Below are 27,014 nucleotides of genomic sequence, written 5' to 3' on the forward strand. Positions count from 1 at the left end.
GGCGGGGAAGCCGTCGGGACTCACCCGGCACTCGCCCGGCAGGGGGCGGGAGCGGAGCGCCGCAAGCCCCCCCGGTGGGGCGAGGGGATGCCGCGGCCCCGCACTGAGGTCAGCCGGCATCCAGGGCGCCGTTAGTCACCTGCGGCGTGACCTTCCTCCCGCCCGATTTAGTAACGGCGCGGGGCACGCGCGATGGCTCTTAATAAGCGGGTTCGGGGCTGGTGGGAGCGGGTCCGAGGGAGCGAGCCGCCAGGCGGTGCTGAGGGATGTAGCGCTCGGGGAAACGTAAGTGCGCTTTGAACTTCTGACAGGGATGCGGACGTGGAGGTGGCTGTGGCGGAATGAGTGCTGCGGGTGCGCTGCCTGTCTGAGGCTTCCCCTGCTTTACCTTAGCGCGCTTTTGCCGTTAGTTTAGCTGGGAGTCTGCTTTTTGTAAGGGGCACCGTGGGTCTGTTGAGGACTGAACTGTTCCGGGAATAACGTATCTGCTCAATGAAAAAAAAACCAAAACAAATAATAAAAGAGCCTTTCTCTCACACTGAGGTGATATATCTTACTCACACATGCCAGCCTGATGAATATCGATAAGCACGTACTGACCTGTTAGGGAAATACCAGAGTAACCAGCTTCTGTATGGCAGGTAAAAAGTGCCAGAGGTTACAATGTTAGCCCCTGCTGCAGGTCTGTGTCCCCATCCCTGCCTCTGGAACAGCCCTACCCTGAATGTCCCTTCAGCTGCATGAAGTGAGACAAAGTGCATTGCCACCCCTTTGGGCTTGATGAAGAGCTTCTGCCTTTCCACACTGTGATCCAAAAGAATCACTTGCATTAACTAAGGAAAGAGGTAGAACTAATAGAGCATTAGAGATGGGTGACTGTGAAGTGTAATCTAATTAAGATGTAAATTTAAATAAACTACTGCCGTTGGTACTAAATCATGAATGTTGAAAGCTGTTTATGCTCAGAAGGTATCAGTGAAGTTTTCCTAAAAAAGCCATTCTTTAAAAATGCTGTACTTTTCATTCTTGCTCTTGTAAATAATCAGACAGCCTATTCTCTCACCGATTTTGTTTCCCTGAATCCAAATTTGGTTGTCACACCAGCCTCCTCGTGAGTCATTTTCGTCATCTACCGTCAGTCATTAAACGAAAGTTGTTTTTCCCGGTGAACCCCCTAACCTACTTCTCCTGTGCTAACAGGACCTTCAGAAACTGGCACTAAGGTGCAGCTCTGATGCAGGCTTTTCTGTTTCTCTGTGACTCATCTGACATTAACATAATTATGTTAGAGGAGTCAAAGTGATTTTCAATCTATGAGTAATGTGCAATACTAGAGAGAATGTTTACAAGGCACTGAGGCATATCAGCTAGCTGAAGTAACCAGCTGCTGATAACAGCTGAACTAAGTTGGGGAATTAAAAAGTCTTATAACACAGTGATCCCTCTTTGGAACTCAGTGTTGCACACAGCTGGAAAGATAGGTTGTGGGCTGCGAGGAAGAATCCAGAAATGGCACCGTGCTGTAATGGGGCTAAGGCTGAGCCCGTGGGTAGTTCACATGAGAACTCTTCATGGTTTTCATCCCACTTGGATATTTATGGAAAAGTGGTGCTCACATGAAAGCAGTGATCTTTTCAAGAAATGGCTGTATTTACCAGAGTCCGTTTCAAAATGCAAGTGACACACATCCTTTCAGAGAGGAAAACAGGATCAAAATGAAACAGCAACAAAAAGTATGAGATCATTTTGCAAGTATTTTGGACCTTGTATACGTGAATAACATGAAAGAAGGAAAACAGTAAGAATAAGGCAAAGCTGGTTGCTGCTACCGTGATGAAATCTTCCTCTCTAAGAAAAATGTGTCTGAAGGCTAGCGATAATGGTACAGAGAATTATGACGAATACATTCTGAGTAAATACTAGGAGAGGTATTTATTCATGAAATGTATAAGCTAGGAGGAAAAAAAAAACCTGTAAGAATAAATTAAAACGTTAGTGCTTAGTTTCAACAGTTAGGTACCATTTTTAGAACTGACCAGCTTCCTAATAATTTTGTTAGAATAGCTGGAGGAGCAGTTACCATTTCTTTTCTTGCCTGTTTTGGTTTACTTTATGGGATGATAGTGGGGTATTTGCTGTTCAGCTAGTTGTTTGTTAAGGCTGGGTATCCTTCAGCCTTAGTCATGTGCACAGCTTTGCACGTTTCCTATGGGCTGAGTACACTTGACTTCTCCCAGAACTGGCCTGTGAATGTTGAAGTCTGATTCTGAAATACCACCAGAAATGAACTACGAGTCCATAGAGCACTAAAACTGAAAATAGTTAATAACTTCTCTGTACATTCTCACAGTAATACATGTGGGGAAGAGAGCAAAATGCAGAACTGTTGGTAGGAAGACTATTTTCTAGGAGGCATATTCAAAGGATTCAGGAGAAACTCCCAAATTGCATCCTGTATTTTAATTTCACTCAAAACGCTGCCAAGACCAGGCACTAACCATGCACTGATTATCATCACTGATTTTTAGAGTGAATGAATACCAGAACTGCTCACAAAATAGTTGTACGTGTCTGAAGAAGGCAGGAGGAAGAAAGGGTTGCCATGGCATCTTGTGCTGACAATGCCACCCAGCCACTTGCCAGAAGAGTTGACCAAGAGTTGAAAGCTTTTGGTTTTCTCTGCAGTGGTTTTCATACTGCATGACCTAGGGACCATGACCTTCGTTCTGCACCCTCAGCTTCCCTGCTTCTTACTTGCTAGGAGATTTATGGTGTGCTGTGCTCAGGTGGCTTTGAATGGCAGCTGCTACTACAGTGAGCAGCCCGAAGGAAGTTAACAGACCTTGGTAAAATTACTAAGCAGAAACCAAAGCAAACATACACAAACAGAGCAACCCTAGCCCCATTGACAGAAATAATTTCACATAGCACAACTTAGCAGTCATAAAATGACTCTCCTTTGCTAAAAGCTCATGCAGGGTTAAGGTCTTATAACTACAAACGTCCACCACCATAATGTGCTATGCCACCACATGGATCTAATGGCTGGCTTCACATGTATTTTCACCACTTGTAATTAGCAATATCCCTAGCTACTAAAACTCATGTCTCAGCTCAGATTGCAAAAATGTACTCCATTATTCCCAGAGTGTGTTCATGTGTTACAGTTTTGTGTTTTAATAGGAACTGTTTGCAAAACAGTTCTGGGCTCCATAGCTACTCGGAGCCCCCTGATCACACACTCCTGAAAGCAGTACCTCTGCAGTGCTCTGCATTTCCAGCTTCTGCTTTGCTACCAGCTCCAGAGGAATTTTTTTCTTACCACAGTTTTCAGGGCAGCTGCATGCCGTGCCTCCACCATCTGCCTTTGTCCTTCTTGGAGAAACTAGCATTTATTTGTAATGTTTATTCACCTTTTGGCAGCACCGCAGAACCTGCGCAAATCCCAAGTATTTAACCTTTGTTCTTTATCGAAGCTTTGCAAATTAACTTAAAATAGCAGAGCGAACTAGGCAATGAGGGGAGTTTGCTGGAAGTAACCGATAAGATCTTGAGAGTACAGCTTGCCCTTACTGGTTGGTTGGGTTTTGTTGTTGTTAGCTTGATTTTTAAACCAAGTTCACATCAAAGTATTCAGACAGTAGTTCAGTATAGAAAATCATTACCATTTTAAAAAGCAAATAAAAGTCAACATTGAGATTGGGTTTGTTTTCTGAATTAGAGAAAAATTAACGCATTCATTTTTGGACTTTCTAGAGTATAGAGATCACATATAGAGGCTCAGTGTTTCCTATAATAAAAATAACTATCTTGACAGTAATTGATAACATCTTACCCTGAATTAGTACTGAATTGAATACAGAATGAATGAGGACTGCATACTCACACCAGCAGCAGACAAATAAGATTCCCCATATTCCTGCCCTGGGAGTGCTGCTGTTGGCGTCAGAGCAACAGCCCGGCAAAGGAAAACGAGTGTGCTAGGAAATACCTGGGAAATCCTCAGATGAACCGCAAATATTTCTGTTTGCAGTGGCGATAGCTCCCCAGCACTTGTGTCAACAGGCACCGAGTTAGCAAGGACGAAGAGCGGTTGTTTCAGCATGGAGCCTGCCAGCCTTCTTGGGTCTGTGGGCTGGAAAGAGTAGAGCTGTCGGGGAGGATCCCAGGCACTGGTGTGGGGCAGGGCAGGGGCTGGAATGCCTCCTTGGAATATATACCGACTGTTCTGCTAAGAGGAGGGAAAACAGAGTTTTCCTACTTTTTCCTTCCTTTAACACTCTCCATGGATTTCTTCCTCTCTCCATGGGGTCGTGTATCTCCACATGAACCTTAGCAGTTGTTATACTCCAGAAAGACTACAGGGGGGCTTTACTACTGCCTGAATTTGGCAAGGCCTTGGAGCAGGAATGGTTTCCATAGGATGTAGAGGCAAGCACATAGGCTCAGTGACAGAAAATAGATGCTAATTCTGTGAGGAGATCCCTGATTTCCCTTTTCCTGTATGACTGCTGGGAAAGACAAGCCTCTAACAGGATGTTTAGAATTACAATTATGAAAACATTTCTGAGAGATATATAAATGAGTATAAGTATTTTCTAGATACAAGTTCATTTTTATGATCTGTTTCTTAGGATTTATCTTTAAAAACTCGTATCAATTTTAATGCTGAAAAATGAGACATCAATTTTTCTGCTGTGTTAAAGCCCTGACCTGCTGGCACCTACGCCTGTGCTGAAATTGAAATGCACGAATAGTACTGGACCCACTGTGATTACTTGCACAATTAAAATTAAGCATGCGTAAAAGTGTCTCAAGGTCAAGATGTTCAATTTCTTTCCCTAGTGCAGAGTTTAAAAAGAAAAAACAGAATTAGTAACCACATATTCACATAAGAAAATGGCAATTATGTTTAATTTAAATACTTACGTGGTGGTTGTTTGATAGGCAAAGTATTGAATAAAACACGTGTGTATCAGATTGAATGGAATGAAACACTCTCCCCAAGAAACTGTGCTTTCTGGTAGGAAGGAGGAGTCCTGACAAGTATAAGATGGAAAGAATGCTGCACCAAGACGATCCCGTTGTTGTCTTAGAATAAGGTGGAAGAAGATAGGATTTTTTTCACATGTTCATTTCATTTTTCTATAAATATGAGCTTGATATTTAAAAAAAAAATTAAAATACTGTATGTTACTTAGGATTGGAAACATGCTTTGTGTATACAAGATTTACTAAACTCTGCTAAATCACTCCCTCCGAAACAGCTCCCAGCAGTGCCTGTGCTGTGCAGAAAGCAGCCTGAGCTCCCCTCTGGAGACCCCTCTGGAGACCCCTCTGGAGACCCCTCCTTTGCCGGGCTGTTGCTCTGACGCCAACAGCAGCACTCCCAGGGCAGGGAGCACCTCTGTCCTCTCCAGTCTCTAAATGTGAGACCTTTGCCTCGTCTTTGACTTCTTATCTGCAGTTTAGCTCCTTTCTTCATCACTCTCACAAAGCCTCGTGGAAGATCAAGGTTGTGCTGCTGATTTTGTATACTCAATAGGGATAGATAAGACTAGGGTTAGGTCCCACTGATTGTCTAACAAGGTTTAAATCAGATTTATTTTGATCTAGGAGGCTGCCTAAACAGAGAGATCACTGTCTGACTACTGGTTGCACCACATATGGTCTTCTAGAACTTGACATTTACTGTCTGGGTTACTACAGCCTGTTCACCTTAAAGCTGCTGTTTTAATCCATCACAGGAGAGCTGGAGAGGAAGAGGACGCAGAACAGGAGACTCTCCTACAGGAGATGTCTGTTCAGAGGCTCTACCTACCATCTTTGTCCCAAAGGTCTCTCAGGAGAGGCTCACAGAAGGGATGTTGCCTGTTTGAAACAGACTGTGAATGTTCTAGTAAAAGCAAAGGACGCGTACAGAGTGAACTTTGCGATGCGCTCCAAAAATATGTTGCTGACCTCCCACTTGACACAGGCTGCTTCCCCATTACACTGTAATATAATTAGGGCCTGCCCTAACCCTGCTGCCAGTTTAATGCTTACATTAATGGAAATGGCCTCGCAGGCTGCAGTTAGAAAGTGATATACATGTAACATCTAAAATAATCTGTGTTGTAGTAGAAGGAGGCGTAACTCAGAGAGAACACTTAGCACCTCACAAGATATTTAGGTGTCTTACCACATAAATGTACATGCTATTGGAATGCTAGATCTCTCAGAAGCTGGCCTCAAGAACCAGCCCTCTTCTTTGTGCCAACTAAGTGCAGCCAGACTGAAGCCAGTCAAGTCGCTCTGGGATATGAAAGGAGAATTAGGGCCAAAGTGAGCCGAGGTCGAGAGATAGACCCTTGTACTAACCTGAGGGGAATCTGGGAGATAGGTGACTGTGATAACAGTCACTGTGATGATAATAGTTGATGACCATTATCTCACTGGGTCAGATCTCATGTATACCGCAGCCATTAACTTTCACTATATAATCTTTCTCTCGGGCTCCACAAGACATGTAGCAGGAGCTGAGGGAGACAAGTCTTGGGCTGGGGTGACAGAAAAAGGGTGGTTATAACAACCCCTCCCACCTCCAGCTTTGTCAGCAGTCCACTTGGGACAGGCACATTTCAAGGAAGCACAACGTAATGAACAGACAGTGTGGGAGAGTCAAAGGGCACAGAAGTTCTCCTGTCGCACATTTCATGGGAGTGGGTTCAGAGAGGAGGACCGTGACTCCATCCTGCTGACAGCCTGTGGTAGGGGCTCAATGGGGAGAAGCTGTGTGAGCATGCAGCCTCTTCACTGCCTTCATGGCTGTGTCTGAAGTACCAGTGCAACCGAATGACGTACTAGAAAACCTGAAAGGAAAGGAAGAATCCTAAAATGGTCCTGGATAAATGGCTACACTCTGAAGGGCCCGATCTTTCAATGGAGAAAGACAAAATTTCCCAGGCCTGTACTGACAGTTCCTGAGGCAGCCCTGCCCCGGCCACCCACTGCTCCGCAGTGCCGGTCACCTCCCTGGGAGCTGGGCTGCAGCCAGGAGTGCTGCTCTTACATCACCTCTTGTGAAAATACGTGCAGCAGGCATTTTGAAAAGGAGAAAGAATAGTGTGTGAAAACACGTGCTACCTGGTGATGAAAGCTATCAATCCAAGACCAAATGTCAGGCTGAGCTGGCAGTTGCCTGCTATCTACCCATGCCACAGCATGGCTGTTGTTTGGAGCACATTTAATGAAGCATTTCACAACTTTTCTGATACAGAGAGGAACATCTTGGCTTATATAAGAGCAGGAAATAACTGCAGTGGTATGAAAATGCTTTCCTCTCCAGAAAAGTAACAGACATCTGCATCATTAAAATGAGAAGGTAAACCACGTTTTACTTTGATCAGCTTTCACTTATGGGAAAAACTGATATATTTAAGTATATTTGATCAACATTCTCTTTTTATGGGAAACTGAACCCTTAAACATGGTACGTTTCTCCCTTAATGTGGAGCAATAGGGTATTGAATTCCAGTATAGAACAGTGAAAGTCACGGTGAAATCTGCTGAATAGTCCCGACAGCCCATTCCATGAGTATTTTATTTTTACTCTCTCTCATGGCGTTTGCTGGCTGATGGCATATCACAGACTCTTTCCTATATAAATGCATATCAAAGTCTCTTTTCTACATGAAGGGAAGCAGGGTAGTTTTAGTTAAATAGGTCTTTACGTTTTTAAATTAACATGCACGTTCATGTACAAACAGTCACTACGAATCCTCCAGTGTTTATCTGCAAAAGCAAGCAGACTCTTGACCTGGTAATCAGCAATTCTGGAAAGCAGTCCACTCCCACTGCAGGCACAGCCCTGCAAAATTAATTGGGACTGACCTTGCACTGAACTTCACAGGAGTTGTATCAGAGAAAAAACTCCCCACATTGGTTCTTAAAGGTCTTGATAAGTACTAGAATTAATAAATTTAAATTATTAATTAATTAAAATTTGTAAAACTAGCTACATGCACACCTGCTAGAGATTGCTTGCACGGGACAGTGCAATGTCTCTGCAAATCATTACCAAAATGCTCTCATATGCACTGGCCAATATTCTGATTCACCCAGCTGATCTCTGTTACGTAGGATTCACTTTGGTTCTTGAAGCCATAGTGCAAGCTAGATCTTTTTACATATGCTCCTACAAATTGTGGTTTTAATAGTCCTGCAAAGCACTGACAAAAATATAGTGAAGTTATAAGGCATATACCATCTACTTCAAAAGAATATATAGCTTAAGAAATCAGCCACTTTGTTGTATTTCTTTACAGTAGTTTAACATCTCCATCATCTAAGTCTGCCTAAGATTGCATCTAAGCTCTGGAATGCCTGAAATGGTGGAAGACCATGGAACAAAATTACCCTTTAACAACATATAATAATTCGCACAGAACCAAACAGAACCATCAAAACATTCTTTTGTCCTGCAACTGCCTGGGTGAAATTTCTTACTTTTCTCTTATTTTTCTTTAGTTTGCTAACTTTCTATATAGCAGCCCTCCTACCTTCCCAGTTCTGGTCTCTGCAGTCCCACTACCAGTGCCTGGGGTCCAATCCTGGTTCTACCTTTACTGCTGTTGCTGTTTGCTGCAGTGTGAGTTTAGCTTGTCCAGATAAAGTAGAAATTATCCTTTTCTCTTTCTTCTTGATGTTTTACATTTTCCCAGCGTTTAACAGTAAAAATGCCTGATGGGAAAGGCATTTCCTGCCAGTAAATGACAAGCAGACTGCAGATACAGGGATGAAAACTCTTCCAACTCATCATTAAAGTACCAGAAAAAGCTTTTCTTATCAGTCATCATCGCTTATTGCTGCTGCTGCAGGGAGAATCACTTCAGGGTGGAATGCTTCCAAGGAGTTTTCAGTCAGCAAAGCTCACGGTTCATCTGGGTGTAAAGGACTGTGCAATTAATCCTCTGCATTCCTATTTAAGTACAGGAAGCATTTAATTCTAAATAACTTACTGAAAAAGGTAGTTTTAAATGATTTGCTACATCCCAGGTCCATTATAATTAGAATGAAAATAATAAAAAGGAAATTTATCTTAGAGCTGGTTGTGCAGTACAGTGGAACCTAATTCTTGCTAGCTAAGCACTGCTGGAACATCCACAGGCATCCAGAGGTTGGTGTTAACAGGTGGACAAAACACTTCTTTTATTCTCCATGGCCTTTTAAGGTTATTAGGCTTCTGTTTATTTTAATAGTTCAGATTCCACTCAAATTTTAGACTTCTGTCTGTTCAGAAAAAAATAATAGTATTTCCAATACTTCATATGAATTGTTAGCCCCTATACATAAGAAAATGGCCACAATAATAATCTTAACAGAAGACCACAACATTGTACCATATCAGGCACTATCATCCCAAACATGTTGGAAAAAGAAACCATTAACGGGAATAAGTTGTATTATTTATAAAGGTTCTCTTATTTCTTCACTAAACGGCAAGTCCTGAGGTTTTTGGACAGAGACTGCTGAGCTGTGTGTTGAATTACTGTGCTGAACCTGGGCTTCAGTTGGGCGGCTGAAAAACTGTCATCCTTTTCAGAGCTCAGTATAAGACTCTTATTTGTGAGTGAAACACACCCAGAACTTTTATTGCTGCTAAATGTTGCTGCAAGCGAATATGGCGAATGGTAAGAAAAGATAATAATGCCACTAGAAAGCAACAAAGGCCCAGACTGATGGCACATCAGAGTGCTATTTTAGATTAGACATAAAAATGAAGTACACCAGCCTCATCTGTGATTTCTGTTTGTGGTCCTCAGCCACTTTGCCCTAGGATGTAAATACCATTATCCTCTCTAACCCCTGTGTGCTGAGAAGAAACACTGCAGGGTAGCTGCGTCTGAAATCCCACCCCACTGACACCCAGCCTGTGGCTTGAGGTGAAGCATCACTGTGATCTTGTGACCCCAGCATTCCCCCATAAACTCTGCAGAACACCATTCAGTGGTTGAGGCCATCTTTTAATGAAGCCCCATCAGCGACAGCACTCGGTGTGGAAGTAAGGACCAGAGTTCAGTTCTTGTCAGTTACTGAGGGGGATGAAAGCCATGTCCCCTCTTTCTGAGGAGAAATGACCCACCTCAAAATGATAAGCTGTGCTGTTTGGGAAACCTCACTCTTGGCTTCTCCCACTGAAGCTACGCTGTCATGAAGCTGAGAGCTGTTAGTAAAGCAGATGATGCCTGACTTAGAGTGTGCTGGGGAGGACGTGCCTCTGGACAAAGGGCATCCTGGAGCCTGCTTTCCTCTCCATGTAACCGTGCTGCTTCAGAGTCACTGAACAAAATCAGCACCTGTGTAGCCTGTTAATATTCTTACTGGGCTGATCATTGAGGGCAGGTGCCAGGTGGGTGCAGCCTCCTGTGCCCAAGGGCAGTTGGGATCCGGGCTGGGGGTGGGCTTCAAGGCTGGCAATAAGGACAGGCTGCAGTTCTGTCAGTTTCAGTTAATTTACACTTTGTCCTTATTAGCTTGGCAGGTTCCTGTATGGTTAAAGCAAACCAAAAAAAAAAAAAAAAAAAGCAAAGATAAGAGGTTGAAAGTTAAGATCATTCATGTGTTCTCCTCATGGCAAGTCACATGTGAAGTAGGTGAGAGGACAAAAGATAAGCACAGGGGAAGCTGCAGTGGCTGCCTTGGTTGTGGATTTTCTGTAGATGACAAATCTATTCTATATTGTTGGTATTTAAAATGTATTTTTTAATGCAGAAATCAATACTTACTAACAGGAAATCTCAGTTCATCATTTTAGTAAATTGCAAATTGCATACTAACAAGATAGAAGTGCTGTTGTAAGTATCATTAAGTATATTAAGCCCTGGAACATTCTTTATGCACGCACGGTTCAAGTGTAATCAATGTGAGCAGGCAATTTTTATAGGGTGCATGTGTGTGTTTGTGTGTAGCAAGATGATGTTGCCATAATGTACCCAAAATATTTGGAACTTATGACAGTAAGAAATGCATATATTCTCACACTCTTTCCCTCATCCCTGTGATTGCCTTGCAGGCTACAGGAACACACATCAAGTCCTCTCAGTGAAACGCATGCCTTTAGTGAACAATTCCTAAGCATTTATTTTAAGTCATTTCAATAGCAGTGTGATCAAGTGCTGATTTTTCATAGCCACTCAGAGCTAAATTTATCTCTCATTGAAGTCAAAGGGAATCTTTCCATTGACTCTAGCAATGGTTAGATCAAGTCTTGGCATACACTTTAATTGGTGAACTGCTTTTTACACATAAACTGAATGCATGTGGTTCAGTACGAACTCCTGACTGTTCTCTGAAACAACCTGCCAGCGTGTGTTTACAGGATGGGGAGAGGACAGTGGAGGGAAGGGTCTGTGAAGACAGAACTTTTATTGCCATAATCTGGGTGGGAAGATAAGGGCTGGGTAAGGGAGATGTAGTTCGCAGTTGCCTGGAGCGCAATTAATATTTTTCTTGTTCAGTGGAACCAGTGATTCTGCTTTACTCAGCCTGTTTTAAGATGTGATTATTTCATATGTGGGATCCCCAGTGTGGGATGCCTTTTCTTTGTTGGTTGTTGGATTAACGAATGTAACTGCAGGCTGTTGTGGTGAGCAGCTCTTATGCCAGTGCTCAACTCCACCCGACAAAAACACCGTGGAAGTCTTCATTAGAAAGGAGTGAGAAATGCACTTGACTCGGTCAGCCCATCAGGTTCTCTCAGCTATAGAGGGGGAGATCTGAATGATGTGCCCCCAGACACTCCCAGAGCACTGGACAGAAGAACGACAGACACCATTCTGGAACATCTAGTTCACTAAAGTTCCATGAAAGTTCATGGAAATTTGGGGCATTAAAGTTTGTGGTAATTTCTGCACCCTCTGGTAATGTAATTATCTCTGGCTCCATCTTATCGGCAGAGAAACAAACCAAAAAAAAAAGGACAGAAAGAGAAAATCGAAATGACTCATTTGACTCATTTAGACTTAGGAAGCTGCCCGGGCAGGAGCAGATGACCAATGGGAGAAACTCTGTGGAAAAGGGGAACAAAAAGTGGGATGATGGAATCCAGGGATACAGGGAGGGAACAGGGAGACATGAGAGAGAGAGAAACAGAGAAGTGGGGAAAGCAAATGAGAAGCTGCTGGTTTAAAGGGATGGGAAGGAGGGCTGCTGTTGAAACAAAGCAAAAGTGTGGAGGAAAAAAGAGTGTCCAAAAAAGGAAATTGAAAAAAAAAAAGTGACCCAAAAAACAGAGAATAAATGTATTTAGAAGGAATATTGGGTAGTGATGGAAACAGGCAGTAAGAAAAAAAACGTAAGCTGTGGAGAGAAAAGCGAGGAGCAAATGAATCTTGTCTTCAGTGTTAAAGAATAGAAGTAAAAATTGTGCACTTATTAGCAGCTGATTTCCCACTACAAGACAAACACCCACCCACTTGGGTGAGTTTGAATGTAATACGGTGAGATAATTTGCCATACAGCTGGAGTGAGTATCTGCCTTCTGCCTCCACGGTTTTTAATTCCTATCAATTTTTAGACCAGCAGACATCCAAACCTTCTGTGGTGCATTAGTTTCTTGCTACTTTTGCCTTGGGATTTTTACTGGGGAAAGCCATGGAGGCATTTCACAGACCCCCAAGGGGTCCCTGCCTGGCAGCTGACGAAGCTTGGGCTGACTGGGAACCACCGATGCTCCCTCTGCGTAAGCAGCAGCAATCTTGGAAAGAATATTCTTAAGTTTCAGCTCGGTTGTTAATCCAATTGGATGTGAAAATTAGCTTAAAAATAGTTAATGTCTTGGTGAACAGAGGAGCCTTACCATATGGACTGTACTGTGTTGTAAGATAAACATGGTGCAAGCTAATTGCCATCACAGAAATACAGAACATTTTTGAGGGACAGTCAGCAAGCCCGATTTCTCTGCTGATTTTACAGCACAATAACCCAGTTCAGGAAAGCTCTTTCTCACATCTGTGTCATGAAAGGAAAAATTGGACCTCTCAGGGTTACAGTAATTTCAAGACTTAAAACAATTAAAGCCACAAAGCACACAGGGAGCCAGGTTTTACTCAGGATACCACTACACATTTTATTTGTTTGCATCTTGTATTTTAACCAGACCAAATAGTTTAGTGGAACTGCATGACCATAAAACAACACAAAATCTGGATGGGATGTGTGGATTGCATTGCGTTAGTCCGATTGACCCCCATAAATTTGCACAAGACAGAAGAAAGCTGTTGCTGTAAGGATGTGTTGCTCTGTTTAGTGACTCTCACAGCTCTGTTTAACAAGTTTTTGATTTATGCAAATGCCCCCATCATGTGAAGTGGTGTGAAGGGATATGGAGGCAGGATTTGGTCAGAAAAAGGTAAAGGAAAGAGTTCTTTCTTCTGCACTGGGCATTTTCTGAGGGCTGCAAAGACAGCACCTCAGGTTCTGTCTGGTGTCTCTCCAGAGGGAGAAACCCAACAAATGCCAGTGCTGGTGATGAGCTCTGTATCTGGAGACCAGAAATTTAACAGGAATTTCAGCTACAGGAAGTGGCTACTGGCCAGTGAGACTGTCCCCTGAAGCTTTTGACACCAGCAGAAAAATGGAATGGAAAAGGGTTGGTAGATTTGAGAGGGAAGCAAATGAAAGATATTTCCTGAGATGCTAGAGAATGAAACTGGCAAAGAGCATCAGAGCATCTGGTGACTGTACCAGTCCTTTCTCTCACTTCCTGGTAGTCTCAATAATTAATTAATTTGGTTTTGAACAGGACTCTGATCCTACATCTTCACGGAGGTGAGGGTAACTTGTTTTTAAAGAGCAGGGTAAGTCCTGTGTGACACAAAGGAGCCTGGTTGATTTTTCACTGTGGTTTCATTTTCTTTTTTCTCAGGAGAATTTCAAGCCAGGACATGTCTCGGTGGCCTAATCTGAAATGCACAGGGAACAATCTCTGTTTGCTTTGCAGGGAGGGACTCCCTTGCTCCAGAAATGGTTCAGGAGTTAACACAACTGTTTTGCTGTCAATTCTTAGTTCCAAGTGTGGCTTGCAGTGAGTGGTGGGACCAGCAGCAGGGAAGAAACCCTTGATTGCAAACAAAACTATTGGCTTTACGTCTGTAGAATGTAGTATGATTTCAAAACAAAATTATCATCTGTCTACTCAGCCAAGTGTTGTGATTATTGGGTAAATGTCAGTGACCTTTAAACAACTGGATAGCAATGGTTGCATTTCAAAGGTACTTCTGGTCACTTTGGATGAGGGAAATCCAAAAAAAAATCGTGCTTTTTTCCACCTCCGTCATTCTGTGACGTTGTCCTGCTGGTCAGAAAAGCCTCCAGACAAATTCCCCCTTCTGGAGCAGCTATGTGCAGGGGAGCAGGCAGTTGCTCCATCTCTGTCAGCATTGTAGCAGGCACCTGGTCGTGACCACTCAGACAAACGCTAACACATTTCCACAATAACTTCATGCTCAGAACTTTCCAACCAATTATCTTTTGGGAAGACATTTCCCACATTTGGCCTCTGCTTGAGAGGGATTTTTTTTTTTTTCTTCTAGGCTTGAGAAAAACGATGCCAGCTGTTTCTGAACACAGCATGAATTATAACATTATGCCTCCAAAGTAGTGTGAGCTCCTCAGAGCGCGCCCAGCTGAAATGTAAAGCTCTGAAAAGCAAAGCCTTTGCCTGTCGTTATTTTTGACGTTTCTTTACCTAGATTAAGAAATAGCCATGTTTTGAAAGAACTCAGCTTGATTTATCGATAGGTGAGCGCCCGAGCCTCCAGCAGGAGCAGCTGCCAGGTGGGTCAGGGCTCGCTCCTGTGCCTGCAGAGTGCATGGAACCGTTGGGGAGCACGAGCAGCCGCACCTTCTGCAGGAGGAGAGCCAACAGCACAGGTCTGCCTGCCTGCTTTTTTTTTTCTTTTTTTTTTTTTTTTTCCCCCAAGGCAGACAATTAAATTTGAAATAGGAACGCTGTGTTTGCAAAGCTGAGCGTTCTAACACGGTGACATTTCAAAAGCTGAGAGTACAGTTCCCATCTGGGTGGGCAGAGTGTGCATTTATGTATGCACACATACACCCGTGTGGACGCAAGTGCACAGAGGTGAGGTACAGATGGGCTAGACTAATGTTAGAAATCCATGTCCTTGTTTAAATGCTCTAAGCTATCAATACATGCCAGCTTTTCCCACTTGAGACATGTTACCTGTTACCAAATGCAGCCCCATGAACACTGCAAAATGAATTAACTGTCTGGAGGGCTGATCGGGGTCTGTGTTACAAGTGAATAAACGAGTCTCCAGGCTCTTCCCATGCTTAGCACAGAGACCCAAAGATAACAAGTTTGTATGAACCGAGGATGGAATATTATCGTATTGGAAAATGCTGTGCAAATCTCTGTGAGCCTCGTGCTCTCAGATAAGTGCTTTTTTGATACGTCTATTTTCTAACGTTTTGGAAGGCAATCGCTGTCACTCACCGAACCAGGAAACTATAGGAACAAAAAAGAACAAAACAAAACCCCTTCACCACTACCACCAGCACGTTCCCCTGTCTCCTACGGGGAGTCTCTGGTTCTCCCCGAAACCAGAACGACATCGCGTGCTGCGCTGTTTTAAGGGGAGAAGTTATTTATTTATTTTCAGCGTTCTGGAATTTAATTAAACGGCTCCTTCCCGTTTCCTCGGGCTAAGAACTGAAGCCCCCCGCCCCGAAAAGCGAAGAGCTTCTGGCCAGAGCTTCTGGCCGTCAGATGGAGCGGCACGGAGGGAGCGCGGGGTGGTTCGGTTTTTTTTTTGGGGAGGGGGTGTTCAACAGTTTGGGGGCGAAGAAGGCTCCGGTTTCTAGCCCTTTCGAAAGCTGCGCTGCCTTCACTTCATTTGACCGTTTCCGAGCCGTAAGAAGGACTCCGATTTATGATAAAGCGACAAGGCGTCCCGCACGCCTAAGAAGTAGGGACGCCCCCTGAAGTCTGTTAAAAAGAAGAAAAAAAAAAGGGGGAAGGGGAAGAGAGAACGCCGGGGGAGGACGGCCCAGCGCCGTGTGCCGAGAGCCGCTCTCCCGTGGGGCGCTGCCGGCACGGGGCGCTCCGCCGCCGGGGGGAGGGGGTCCCGCGGGGTCCCCGCGGCCCGGCTCGGCACGGCCCGGCTCGGTGCGCTCCTGTTATGGAGCGCGAGGCTGCGCCGCCCCGCCTCCGTGTGAAGCCTTGCATCACCGCCGCGGGCCCCGCTGCCCCCCCGCCCGGCCGCCCGGCCGCCCGCCCTCCGGGAGCTATTAATAGCATGACATCAGCCCGGGACTCGCCGCCAGAGTAAATACCAGCTCTACCCGCTCGGCTATATAAGGGGAGTGATGCAACCGCGGCGAGAGGCAGAGGCGCGGGGAGCGCGAGCGGGCGCTGCTCTCCCGCCGGCGGAGCGGGCACGGGAGAGAGAGCGGGCGCGGCGCGGCCGGCGAGCAGCCCCGGCCGGCGGCGACGGACTAAAGGTAGGAACCGCGTGCGGCTCCGGGGAGAGGGATGGGCCAGGGACCGGAGGAGCCTGATCCTGGGGTGCCCGCAGCTCTCGGCCGCGGGCGGCTCGGAGCGGAGCCCCGAGCGGAGCCGCGGCTGCCCCGGGCCAGCCGTGCCGCTCGGCGCCGCGCGGGGGCGGGCAGCGCGGGGCTCGGCGCCGGGGGGCCGAGGGGATGCCTGCCGTGACCGCCCGCGCTGCCGCTCCGGCTGCCGCTCCGACTGCCGGAGGGGCGCCGGGAGAGGCTGCGAGGCGCCGGGCAGCCCGGGAGGAAAAGCGCCGGAGACTCGCTCTGTTCTCTCCCTGTGCCGGTGTCCGACACGGAGATCGGTCGCCAAAGTCTTGCCTAAGCGAGGCAGGCGTGGCTCGACAGAAAACTTGTTAGAGAGAAGGAGCTGCCCTTTCGAAATGGGTTCTTCTCGCGTCTGAGCTGTTGGAAGCCGGCGGAAAGTGATTCGGGAGTGATGTGAGATGTCAGAGAGCTTAAGGTCAACCAGCGTGCACAGAGGTTGTGAACTGTAATTGCCCTTAATGCTGTTTAAGATTAACCTCAATGGTTATCGGCGTTTGTTGCATCAGCACCGGAGGAAAAGGGATTCGTGTGAAGAAGCAAAACCGAGAGAGAGGCACAGTCAGCCGTCAGCAGCTGAGCAGAAAGACTCCAAGCAGTCGTTCGGGAACACGCATAACTAACAGAAGTGCTTGGCTAGGAATCGTGTACCGAAGCTAAAACATCGGCAGAGGAGATGTGTAGATTTGGTGAGGATGGAAAGAGCCACCAACAAAAGAACAAACAAGCATAGTGGCAGAAGCAAAGTTTATTGAATCTACCTCAAGCTGAAGGTTCCATCAATAGTAGAGCTGTTCCCCAGGGAATTGCCAAACTAAGAATAAAGTAAAGACGCGTGAGCTCATGGTGGGAGCAAGCTGTGCCTTTATGAATCAGATCCATGAAATGTTCGACACCTTCAGTTCCAGTAACTTCAGAAGTCCTCAAAATAGACCAGAGCTGCCATCCATGTACATGGTCTAATGAAGTAAACAGATAGGATCAGGAAGCCCAGATGTAATCGCAGTTCGGGGCTAGATGTCCCTATCGCTATGCAGACGTAGGGCAGAGCGGCATGCCACTCTTGAAAACTGATAGACAGAGGAACAATTTGTGCAGAAGTTGGAAGAAGGGGCAAGCTGTTGTGGTTTATTTTTATTAGGAAAATCTAATCTCCATCCTCGTAAAGTGTTTCTAAAAGTAGATCTGTTCCTCAGAAATTGGAAAATATCTACCTTTTGTTATGGAAAGCCAATCAGTTTGGCTTACTATTGGCTTCAACACAGGCTAATTATTTTTGATATCCCTGTCACTCCCGACCACCTCAGCCGTGCACTGGAAGGAATCCTGCCATGCCATGCACCGGCCCCAGCCCTGCTGCCAAGCACCTGGGGAGTCAGCCTGGGGCAAGAAGCCCTGCCAGCTGTGGTGGGCTGGGGTCAGGACCCATCCGGCTTGCCTGGCGCTTGGCAGGCCCCCGCCCCAAAGTGTGTGTAAAAGGGATGCTATCAGGGTGCCTGGGAGGTCAGTGAGTAGTGCAGGCAAGGGCACTGCTCTTTCTGGGCTTCCCCTCCCAGTGGCAGCCTCCCTTCCCTTTTTGTCAAATTGAAGATGGATCAGTAGATCAACAGCTCTATAGAAATCTGAGGACGTTACAGCAGGGTTGCACTGGGGCTCGTGGTACGCTTAGCGCTTGTAGGAATAGCACTGCCTGGTAGTAAGCACAACTTCTCAGACACGTTACTAAAACACGGGCATTCTTGGTTTCCTCTGGTGCTGACTTTAATTAAAAGTTGACCTGAACTGAAATATAAATGAATAAACTCCCCCGTGCTGAGAAATGCTTGGCCCAATTAATTATTCCGTGTGCTGGAGAAATGGTTTTATTGTTAATTGAAGACTCCTGGTTTGATTGAATTATATGGAATTAAGTGTCTTGAATGAAGGCAGCAGCAGGAGCAGAGGAGACGGGCGGTCAGGGAGCACAGCTCCAAATTCTGTGAGCAGCGGGGGGCTCAGTATCACCTGCAGTCAGCCTGTTTCACTGAGCTGAACGGCTGGATGTTGAGAAATGGTAAATAATGCCAGGAGTTCAGCTGGAAATCACAGGGCCTTTCTGACTCGGGGAAAAAAGTAACTGCCAGCTTTCTGAGATTATAGGATTAAACTGTATCAGTACTTTAAATGTGACTCATGAGCAGGGGCTTTCTGAAGAGAATTACATAAATTTCCCAAGGTCTTTCTGAATAACAAATTGTTCCGAATAATTTCCTCATATTTAACAACCGAGGGTGAAATCCTGGCCCCGCTGAGGTCAACAGCAAAGCTCCTTTTGATTTCGGTGGTTTCAGCATTTCACCCCTGGGATGTGGGAAATCTTTAGCTCTTCTGTGGTCATTGAGACTCAAAGTGAGGAAACCTCTGCAGCTGGACAAGTGATTTTCTGTCCTCTGGCAGTTCACTGCCCTTGGATTTTTGTGTTTACCTCGCTTAGTGAGGAGCTGGGTTCTACTCTAATTTGCACCGATGTGGATTTACAGTATATTTTTAGATATCTCTGAGCGAAATCTATCTTCTTGTCAAGGCACGTGACCCCAACCATTTCTTGCCATGTCATAGTAGTAGCAAATAGGGAACTGCACAATTTGGGGTTGTCCATGTGGAAATTTAACTTTACCCACACTCCTATCCCAAGGCAACTGTTTGCTTACCTGCGCTACATTAATTGCAATGACTTGGCTATAATTCCTACAACTCTAAACAAGAATAGATTATGTGTCATGTAGTTTCCAAAGGAATCCAAGAAAACAAAAATCTCAAAAACCTCCACGATGAGGAAAGCAGGAAAAGTAATACAGCAAAATCCAATGAACAAAAGTTGCTTTATGATTAGGGGAGGTAATACAATCTATTTCCCTATGGATTTGCACCTCTTGTCCTGTGGGCCAGCCACACAAAATGCTCAGCTTTCTTCCAGACCTCTTCTCTCGCCTCTGCTGAGGGATAGATGGTTTGTGCTGGGTTGCCCATGGTGTTTGGGTGACTGACTGCTGAGTTTTGTGCATTTCTCCCTCAGTGGGATTAGCAGTTTTCACCAAGCATGTAGGGCGCGTCTCTGTCTCTTCCAAAATTGGCTAAAAAACTGAGGATGGCTAAAAAGGGGAAAGCAAAAACCACTGTCAGATTGGTTTATTTCTGTGGGCAAACTGCTAGAAATGATGTTCCTCCATGGGTGCCCCATTAACCAGTCTCAGCCAAAGTCTCTTTGGTTACATAGCTTTATATCAGCAGGAGATCTGACCATAAACACTGAAAAATTAAAAACTTGTTGAGGGCACGTGAGGACAGTTTCAGATTTTGTGAGTGTAAAGGGAGGAAACAACCAGCGTTGCATTTTTCATTACTCCTTCCCTCTGTCTCAGTTTGTGCCTCAAAGCTGTGTGGATGTGTAGATTTCCACCTTTCTTACAGCTCTGATTGTGAACTGCTTCTCAGGAGTTTATAACGAAACATATTTTTCTGTCTGTAAAACTGAACCTGGTGAGCACTTTGTAGCTGATTCAGCAAACTCCAGCTTCTTCAAAACTCTCTAATCTTTACGGAAGTGTAGCTGAGATGAAGGTGGGCTCCGTCCATTTCAAGCCGTGATTTTGTGGTGGGGTTGCTATGAAAATACAGATAATTCAGTGTTTTAAATAATAATAATATTTCTTTGGTTACTGTTTTTGGTTATTGCTTTAAAATGCTGCCTTGAATTGAGCCTGGTGTGAAAGCTTTTACTAGTGATAAAATTCTGAACTGTTTCTCATGAGAGACTGAGGTACGCAGGGAATGTGGGCTGAGCAATGCAAGAAATACATTACTTCACAGTATGAAATATACCTCTAGGAGATATTACTTGCTTCTTTACAGCTGTTGAAAGGCTATTCCTGTCTCTTTTTGCTTTTCAGCAAAATGATGGTCCAACACACCGGCCAGGTGTCTGCATTAGAAGTCAGCGCCTCCGCAATTGTTCCCACCTTGTCTCCTGCAGGGTCACTGGGGTTTGATGATTTCACAAATTTAACCCCACTGGTGAAAGAAGAACTTAGATTCGCCATCCAAAACAAACGTCAGTCCCACAGGATGTCTTCTACTTTGGATACGGTGACAGTGTCCGAAAGGCCGATGGAAACATCAATCATGAAAACAGAGGTATGGCACTGAGCAGCATTTCGGGGTGAACGCTCAGTTCTCTAAGCAGCTTGCGCCAGAAGAGCACTAATTATGTCAAATACAAACAACCCCTCTCCACCATCTAAACATGTTAGTTTATTTGATCCTTTTAAGTCTGTTGCTTGGTTTTCTGTTATTCACTTCTGGGAAATTCCTATGGTATTTGTAATTTCCACTGAAGTCTGTAAGTTAGTGTTTTATTTTTAATTATGAATTAGGACAGTGTTTGACAGTGATTAGAGTAAGTGCTAAATCTGGTTTCTCTGCCTACTTGTGGCTCAGCTTGGAATAAGTTGTCCTTCCCATGCTACATCCTAACCACGAGGCTTTTAATTTAAGATAGATAATGATCTCAATGGAAAACATTGTATTATAAAATGAAGAAACAGATGAAGTTAGGGAAATGGCAACACCTGGGTCTGAGCCCAGCACCCCCTTTTTGGCATGCAGCCTAGGAAGACACTTGGCAATTTTTGGGGGTGACATTGATTTACAATGAGCCATCGCATTCATCCAAACTTCAGTCAGGTTTTATGACAATTTAAATGGAGTTACTACCACTTTACAGTACTGCAAGCAAGGTCAGATCACATCCTTATGTAACTCATGATGTGAGCACTAACAGCAGTGTGTTGCTTTTAAGTACGTCAAAGTTAACAAAATATAGTCAAAGTGTTTCAACATCTTATGGATTGTGTGCATCTGTTTTTATGGGATAGTTTTCTCCTGAAGAGGATGAAAGAAAAAAGCGAAGAAGGGAAAGGAACAAAATTGCTGCTGCAAAGTGCCGAAACAAAAAGAAGGAAAAAACAGAATGTTTGCAGAAAGTAAGTATCGGGCTTTAGATCTTTGAGATATCTATATATATCTATATCTCTATCTGTCATCATACTGTGAACGAGATGACATTTCTTCACCTTATCTGCTACCATTTAAAACTGTTTTACAGCAGCATAAGGCCTGTGTTTGTTTCTATATCCAGGGGTTCTGATAGAAAGCTACGTTCTTAGATGGTGTAACATAAGTTTACAGATATGTGATATGGTGTACTGGGGAGTTAGTAAGTAGCATAAATAATTTTGGGTCAATAGTTGACCCAAAAAGTTCAAAACAGTCTTATAGAAGATAGAAACATTACTTTGGATGCCTGCCATTTTGAGTATAAATCTGAACTTGGCTTTTCAGTGTCTGTTACACTTCTGTAAAGGCCGAAGAAGGCAACTGTCAATCTGTTCTTAAGACTATTATCAACTGGGGGATGTATCGTTTCACCATTATGGGACGCTGAGAGCTTGTAACTTCTAACCATATGCTTTTCCACCAATGAAAAGCTGCAACTATTAGATAAATACTGCGATTAACTACTTGGAATGCTCACACTAATAGTTGTGTCTGTACCTTGTGACTAGGAATCAGAAAAGCTGGAAACTATCAATGCGGAATTAAAAGCCCAGATTGAAGAGCTAAAAAATGAGAAGCAGCATTTGATATACATGCTAAATCTTCACAGGCCCACCTGTATAGTTCGGGCACAAAATGGAAGGACACCTGAAGATGAAAGGAATCTTTTTATTCAACAGATCAAAGAAGGAACGTTACAAGGTTAAGTGATATGGCAAATGTGGAAATATTTATAGTATGTTTTAACAACTATAAGCAACAGAATCCACAGAGGATCTGACTTATGTGTAGGATTCTATTAGTAAAGAGCGCTTAGGAAGGGCAGATTGCTTTCTTAAGCAGGAAGAATCATTTTTGGCTTGTCAGAGATTCTTCCCCTTGGAAGATCTGGTCTCAGTCAAACTGAAGAGCCTTCTGCCTCATAATAGGTTTTGCACCTGTCATACATGCTGTTCCTAGGAGCTACAGACAACAGCTTCAGAAGATTTAGCTCTCTGCTAGTATACAGTATCTGCACTCACGACGTTTGTGCTAGAACACTATGATTTCGATGATGCACATGGTACATACAGCTGTGCTGGATGGACACTACTTTTCCTTGTGGCTGTCAGGGAAAGCAGACAGAGTATTTTTAAAGTTTTGTAGTTTCCAGGAGGATGGTTTCTGGCAGAATGTACTGATATGTAATTTTGCATTCTAACCTAACACACACACACAAACACACAAAAAGCCTTTAGTTCCAGTTAAGCTTTGTAACTTTTTTTCACAACACTTGTGTGGTTTTTTTCCTATGACTCATCTCAGAGACTGAATGTGACAAGTCCTAGTAGGTGTGACAAAGAAAGGTTTCTTGCAAAATATCCATGTAGCTAAGATGATATTTTAGGAGCTGGAACCCCACCTGTTATCCTTTGGGAAGTACAGTTTTCCTTGCATTCAGGAGAGAATTTTGTACCATCACTTGGCAACTGTGTGAATTGGACCCACTGGAAAGACGGAAGTAGTGATGAAGGGACTTTGATATGGTTTTGCCCAAGCAAAGAACTGCAGGACTTGAATCCCAGGTTCATGAATCATGAAAAGTTTAAAAAAAAGCAAAATCATCTGGGATCTCATCTTACAAGCCTTAGCCCTCACTGACAGAAGAGGTTCCATGGCCTGTAGTGATCTGGTTATACAGATGGCTGTCAGGAGTAAGACGTAGACAAAGCTTTTTCCGTCCTTGTCAGGATTGCTTCTTTTTGCCAGATGATTCAGAGGGAAAAATTATGATTGCAGCTACTTTTATTTTATGTTTGAGTGGTAACTACAGTCAATCAAAAGTGTTACTTAGAATCTAAAGGAGACGAGAGTTCTGATGTAGTGAATAATTGTTCTCGTTTTTTATTAAATACTAACCTTAGATGTTTCTGAACTGGTAGAAGAGCTGCTGGACAATACAGTTGGAGCTACGAGTGTTTAAATTCTGATGTTTCTGTGAAATTCTCAGATTGTTTAATCCAACAAAGTATATCCTTACAATTTTTTTGTAAAAGAAAATATCCTTATTTATCACTAATATCATAATGAGTAAAGTTAATAAATACTGCAAGCAAGATAAAACTGAAAACACAAGTGTTGTGCTGTCTTTTTACTTTCATCTCTTGGTGTTTAATATTATATATTCCTAAACTTCACGAGTTGCAGGAGACACCACTTAACCTTCATCATCTCCACAGATGAGGCATTTGAGTATCTTGAATGATTGGGTGCAGAGAATATACCTCTCAAAATTCTATATCTTGATCAATGGTGTCTAGCTGCTCAACATCACAATTTAAATGGAGCTTACAGTACATAATATTTTACACCAGTTGTGCAGTGTTGAATTTGTGGTTTTATTCTAAAGGCTAAACTGAAAGATACCTCAGCCATAAGCTTCTTCCTCTACAAGTCCTGGCTGAATGTATCGGGTATCACTCCTGATCCTTATATGATCTTTATATTCTGCAACAGAACTTAGTACATTTTTCTAAGATCTGGATATATTGTAATGTCCTATATCATGTTTAAATGCTATGTACTTCATGTATCTGAAAAATGAATGTATTAAAAAGACAACACGCTAGGTCTGATTCTGTCCTGAGAATCTGTTTTCTTTCTGTATGTTGGAAGGAGCTGCCTTTGACTTCAGTGACATTTTTATTAATGCCCTGCAGGCAGAATTTGGAGCCTCTGCAGTAGGGGGAAAGTTTCATGGGGAACTGGGCCGGTGCTTTGTCAGATGATGGATATACATGAAGTGTGTTATCAGTAAATTTGTCAAACAGTATTCACTGGTTTCTGACTTCTGTAGTATGGGAGTACATAACTGAGGCTTCATGATGGTATCGTGCTCCTTGGCTTTACCTTTAGCACATCAGATACCAGCAGACAAAAGAGTTTGCCTCCTATGCTGTTATAAAGTGTTCCAGCAGAGACTAGAATATAATGACACAATGTCTCTCCTTTAGGGAATCTGTATGGTTGCTTTTAACCATACCGCTGATGACGCCGGCGTCATGCTTTTGTTGCTTGATGTTATGTATTCAGCATGCCAAATGTTAAGAGGGTACCACTACTATTGTCAGAAGATAATTATTTTTATTTCTTTGTATGTGGAGTCAAAGCTGCTTTCTACTGTGTGTACGTGTGTGTGTGCATGCGTGCTCCTGCACGCTACTGTAGAAGTGATGGTACTCAAGTTGATTTGATCATGCCCATGAAAGAGTGTTTGAACAGATAGACAGGAGCAGTATGTTGCATGAGTTTTTTAAAAGCATACGTTAATCAGGAGAACCTTTAAAATGCATTAAAAGCAGTTTGTTTTCTATTTTCAAGTTTGTTTTGATACTTTAATAAAAAAATAATATATATTTACTTATGTGTCATTTAATTCATTCTCTATTTCCAGGACAGTTTCATTTGCTTACAACAATGTCAAGGTATCAAAAGAAAACAAACACATTTTATAGGTTTTCAAAAATAAGCATCTTACCAGGTGATATTTGTACTGCTCACTGATTGTCGAGATACAAGCAAAGCTTTGTTATGAAGAGGTTGATCATGGATTTCAGCTAATTTCTCATTCTTGGTCTAGACTTAGATTAAGGAATGGGAAGTTAGAACTTCTGAGTCCCTCCAAATCTTACAACCAACCAGCTGGAAGTTTTTTCAACTTTCCAGTTACCTAAGGGACTTCATACCTTTGCTTTGTGAAGTTTTAATATTTACAGATTGCTCTCTATGGTTATGTGGAAAACTAAAGAAGCACAGTACAATCAGGGCTTTGGTTTCCTTCTGTGTGTTTTTGTGCGTGCAGACGTGTGTGTGGAGAAGCACGAGGGAAGATGAACAAAATGTTCTATCCTGCCTTTCCAAAACTATCTGCACTCAGACAGAAGTCCCTGTGTTTTGATAGCTGGTGGTGTGGACAAAACTTTTGGCTTCAGTCCTTTGCAAGCAATCCTAGCTCGTACTACAGAGATGAGATAGAAGGCCAGGAGCCCAAGGAACCAAGAAATCCACTGCACTATTACAAAATCTAGTTAAAAATATCAGTTGGAATGAAGATAAGCTACTACAAACCAGGAAACATTGAGTGCTTATTCTTATTGGTACATCTCTTTAAAGATGTGCAGTCCCAACGTGTATGTTCCCTCCCCCATGCATATGCTCTCTCATGCATTCTCCTAAACCCATTACCAAATGTTATTTTGGAAAACTTGATTCACTTCCAATTTCATAAATCTTCATATCATCTACCTGTCTAATCTTAGAAAACCTTACCAACAAAATTAGACTTATGAATTTCTGAGCTGATATTTTACAATCTTTTCTCATTTGAAACCATCGAATTGCACAAGCATCTGGTCACTGTGACATACTGCTAATAGAGTAATTAATATTCCTTGAATTAAATAACATGTATCTTCTCCTTCAGTCTTGTTTGAGACACAGTCTGTCTGTGTACTGGCCCATGCAGACCTTAACTCATCTTTATCCTGTACACTAATAAGGAACATGTTCTAGTTTTTTTCTAGCTCTTCCCTTGATATAAATGAACAAATACTAATACCAAAGGTAGGCAAAGCCAGTGATTCATGCTAGGTATCCTTTTAACAACACCAAATGCTAACAGATCTAAACATAAAACAACTTTTCTATGCGGACCCACCAAGAACTTGAAATTACTTCTTAAGGAGGTGACATTAAAGTCGCTGACATTTTTGGTTTTACCAAAGAAACTGGGTAAGGAAAATAAAACGCTACAGTTGTCAGTAACAAACAGTTTTAAAACCCAAACCTACTTCATCTTAAAAAAAAAAAAAAAAAAAAAAAAGTCTAAGTTCGAAGTGGCAACTTTGTATCTCACGTCCTTTTTCCCTTTTTTCACTTCTTTCCTTCCACCCATGTGGCAGGGCACCGGGCTACCAGTCTCATTGAATCTGGCCATAGCCGTTTCTATGTTTGCCCAGTGCCCCCAGCTGGGGACCCTGAGAATCACATGATGAAAATGTTCAAGAATATTTATTTGCGTAGAAATCCTTAGCAACGTTCTTCACCAGCTTATAACGGCAGCAGTGTCAGATTTTTCCTTACATAATAGACGCCATTCCTTTTTAAAGCGCAGTTAAGATGAAGAGTGACAATATTACAAAAAAATCTCATTACTCAAGGCAGACCCTATCGGACACTGAATCAGAACTGCTGACTTCAGTAATAAAAATAGTTCTTTACTAATTTTCAGTTCTCTCAGAGCCATTAAAAAAGAATATACCAGATTCTATTCTTGATACAGAAGC

The 27,014-nt window shown here is 43.4% G+C and overlaps 1 protein-coding gene across 2 annotated transcripts; it reads left to right on the forward strand.

Moving 5' to 3' along the window:
* Positions 1-265: 265 nt before the first annotated feature.
* ATF3 (activating transcription factor 3) lies at positions 266-25,089 on the forward strand. Of its 2 annotated transcripts, none has more exons than XM_052684421.1 (4): positions 266-285; positions 20,526-20,769; positions 21,510-21,617; positions 22,200-25,089. In XM_052684421.1, the coding sequence occupies exons 2-4, from the start codon at positions 20,530-20,532 to the stop codon at positions 22,395-22,397; spliced, it is 546 nt and encodes a 181-aa protein (XP_052540381.1). In that variant the 5' UTR covers positions 266-285; positions 20,526-20,529; the 3' UTR covers positions 22,398-25,089. The 2 variants fall into 2 exon arrangements, with proteins under 2 accessions (XP_052540381.1, XP_052540372.1); XM_052684412.1 differs by lacking the exon at positions 266-285 and adding an exon at positions 16,379-16,503.
* Positions 25,090-27,014: the final 1,925 nt, after the last annotated feature.

Source organism: Tympanuchus pallidicinctus, unplaced genomic scaffold (assembly GCF_026119805.1).
Source record: "Tympanuchus pallidicinctus isolate F22 unplaced genomic scaffold, pur_lepc_1.0 scaffold1, whole genome shotgun sequence".
Taxonomy (NCBI): Eukaryota; Metazoa; Chordata; class Aves; order Galliformes; family Phasianidae; genus Tympanuchus; species Tympanuchus pallidicinctus.

What these genes read in the sequence shown, in the direction of transcription:
- ATF3 (XM_052684421.1), top strand. Translation starts at nt 20,530, where the DNA reads ATGATGGTCCAACACACCGGCCAGGTGTCTGCATTAGAAGTCAGCGCC. An exon ending in CATCAATCATGAAAACAGAG is followed by an intron (nt 20,770 to 21,509) that starts GTATGGCACTGA and finishes TTTATGGGATAG; the next exon opens with TTTTCTCCTGAAGAGGATGA. An exon ending in AAACAGAATGTTTGCAGAAA is followed by an intron (nt 21,618 to 22,199) that starts GTAAGTATCGGG and finishes CCTTGTGACTAG; the next exon opens with GAATCAGAAAAGCTGGAAAC.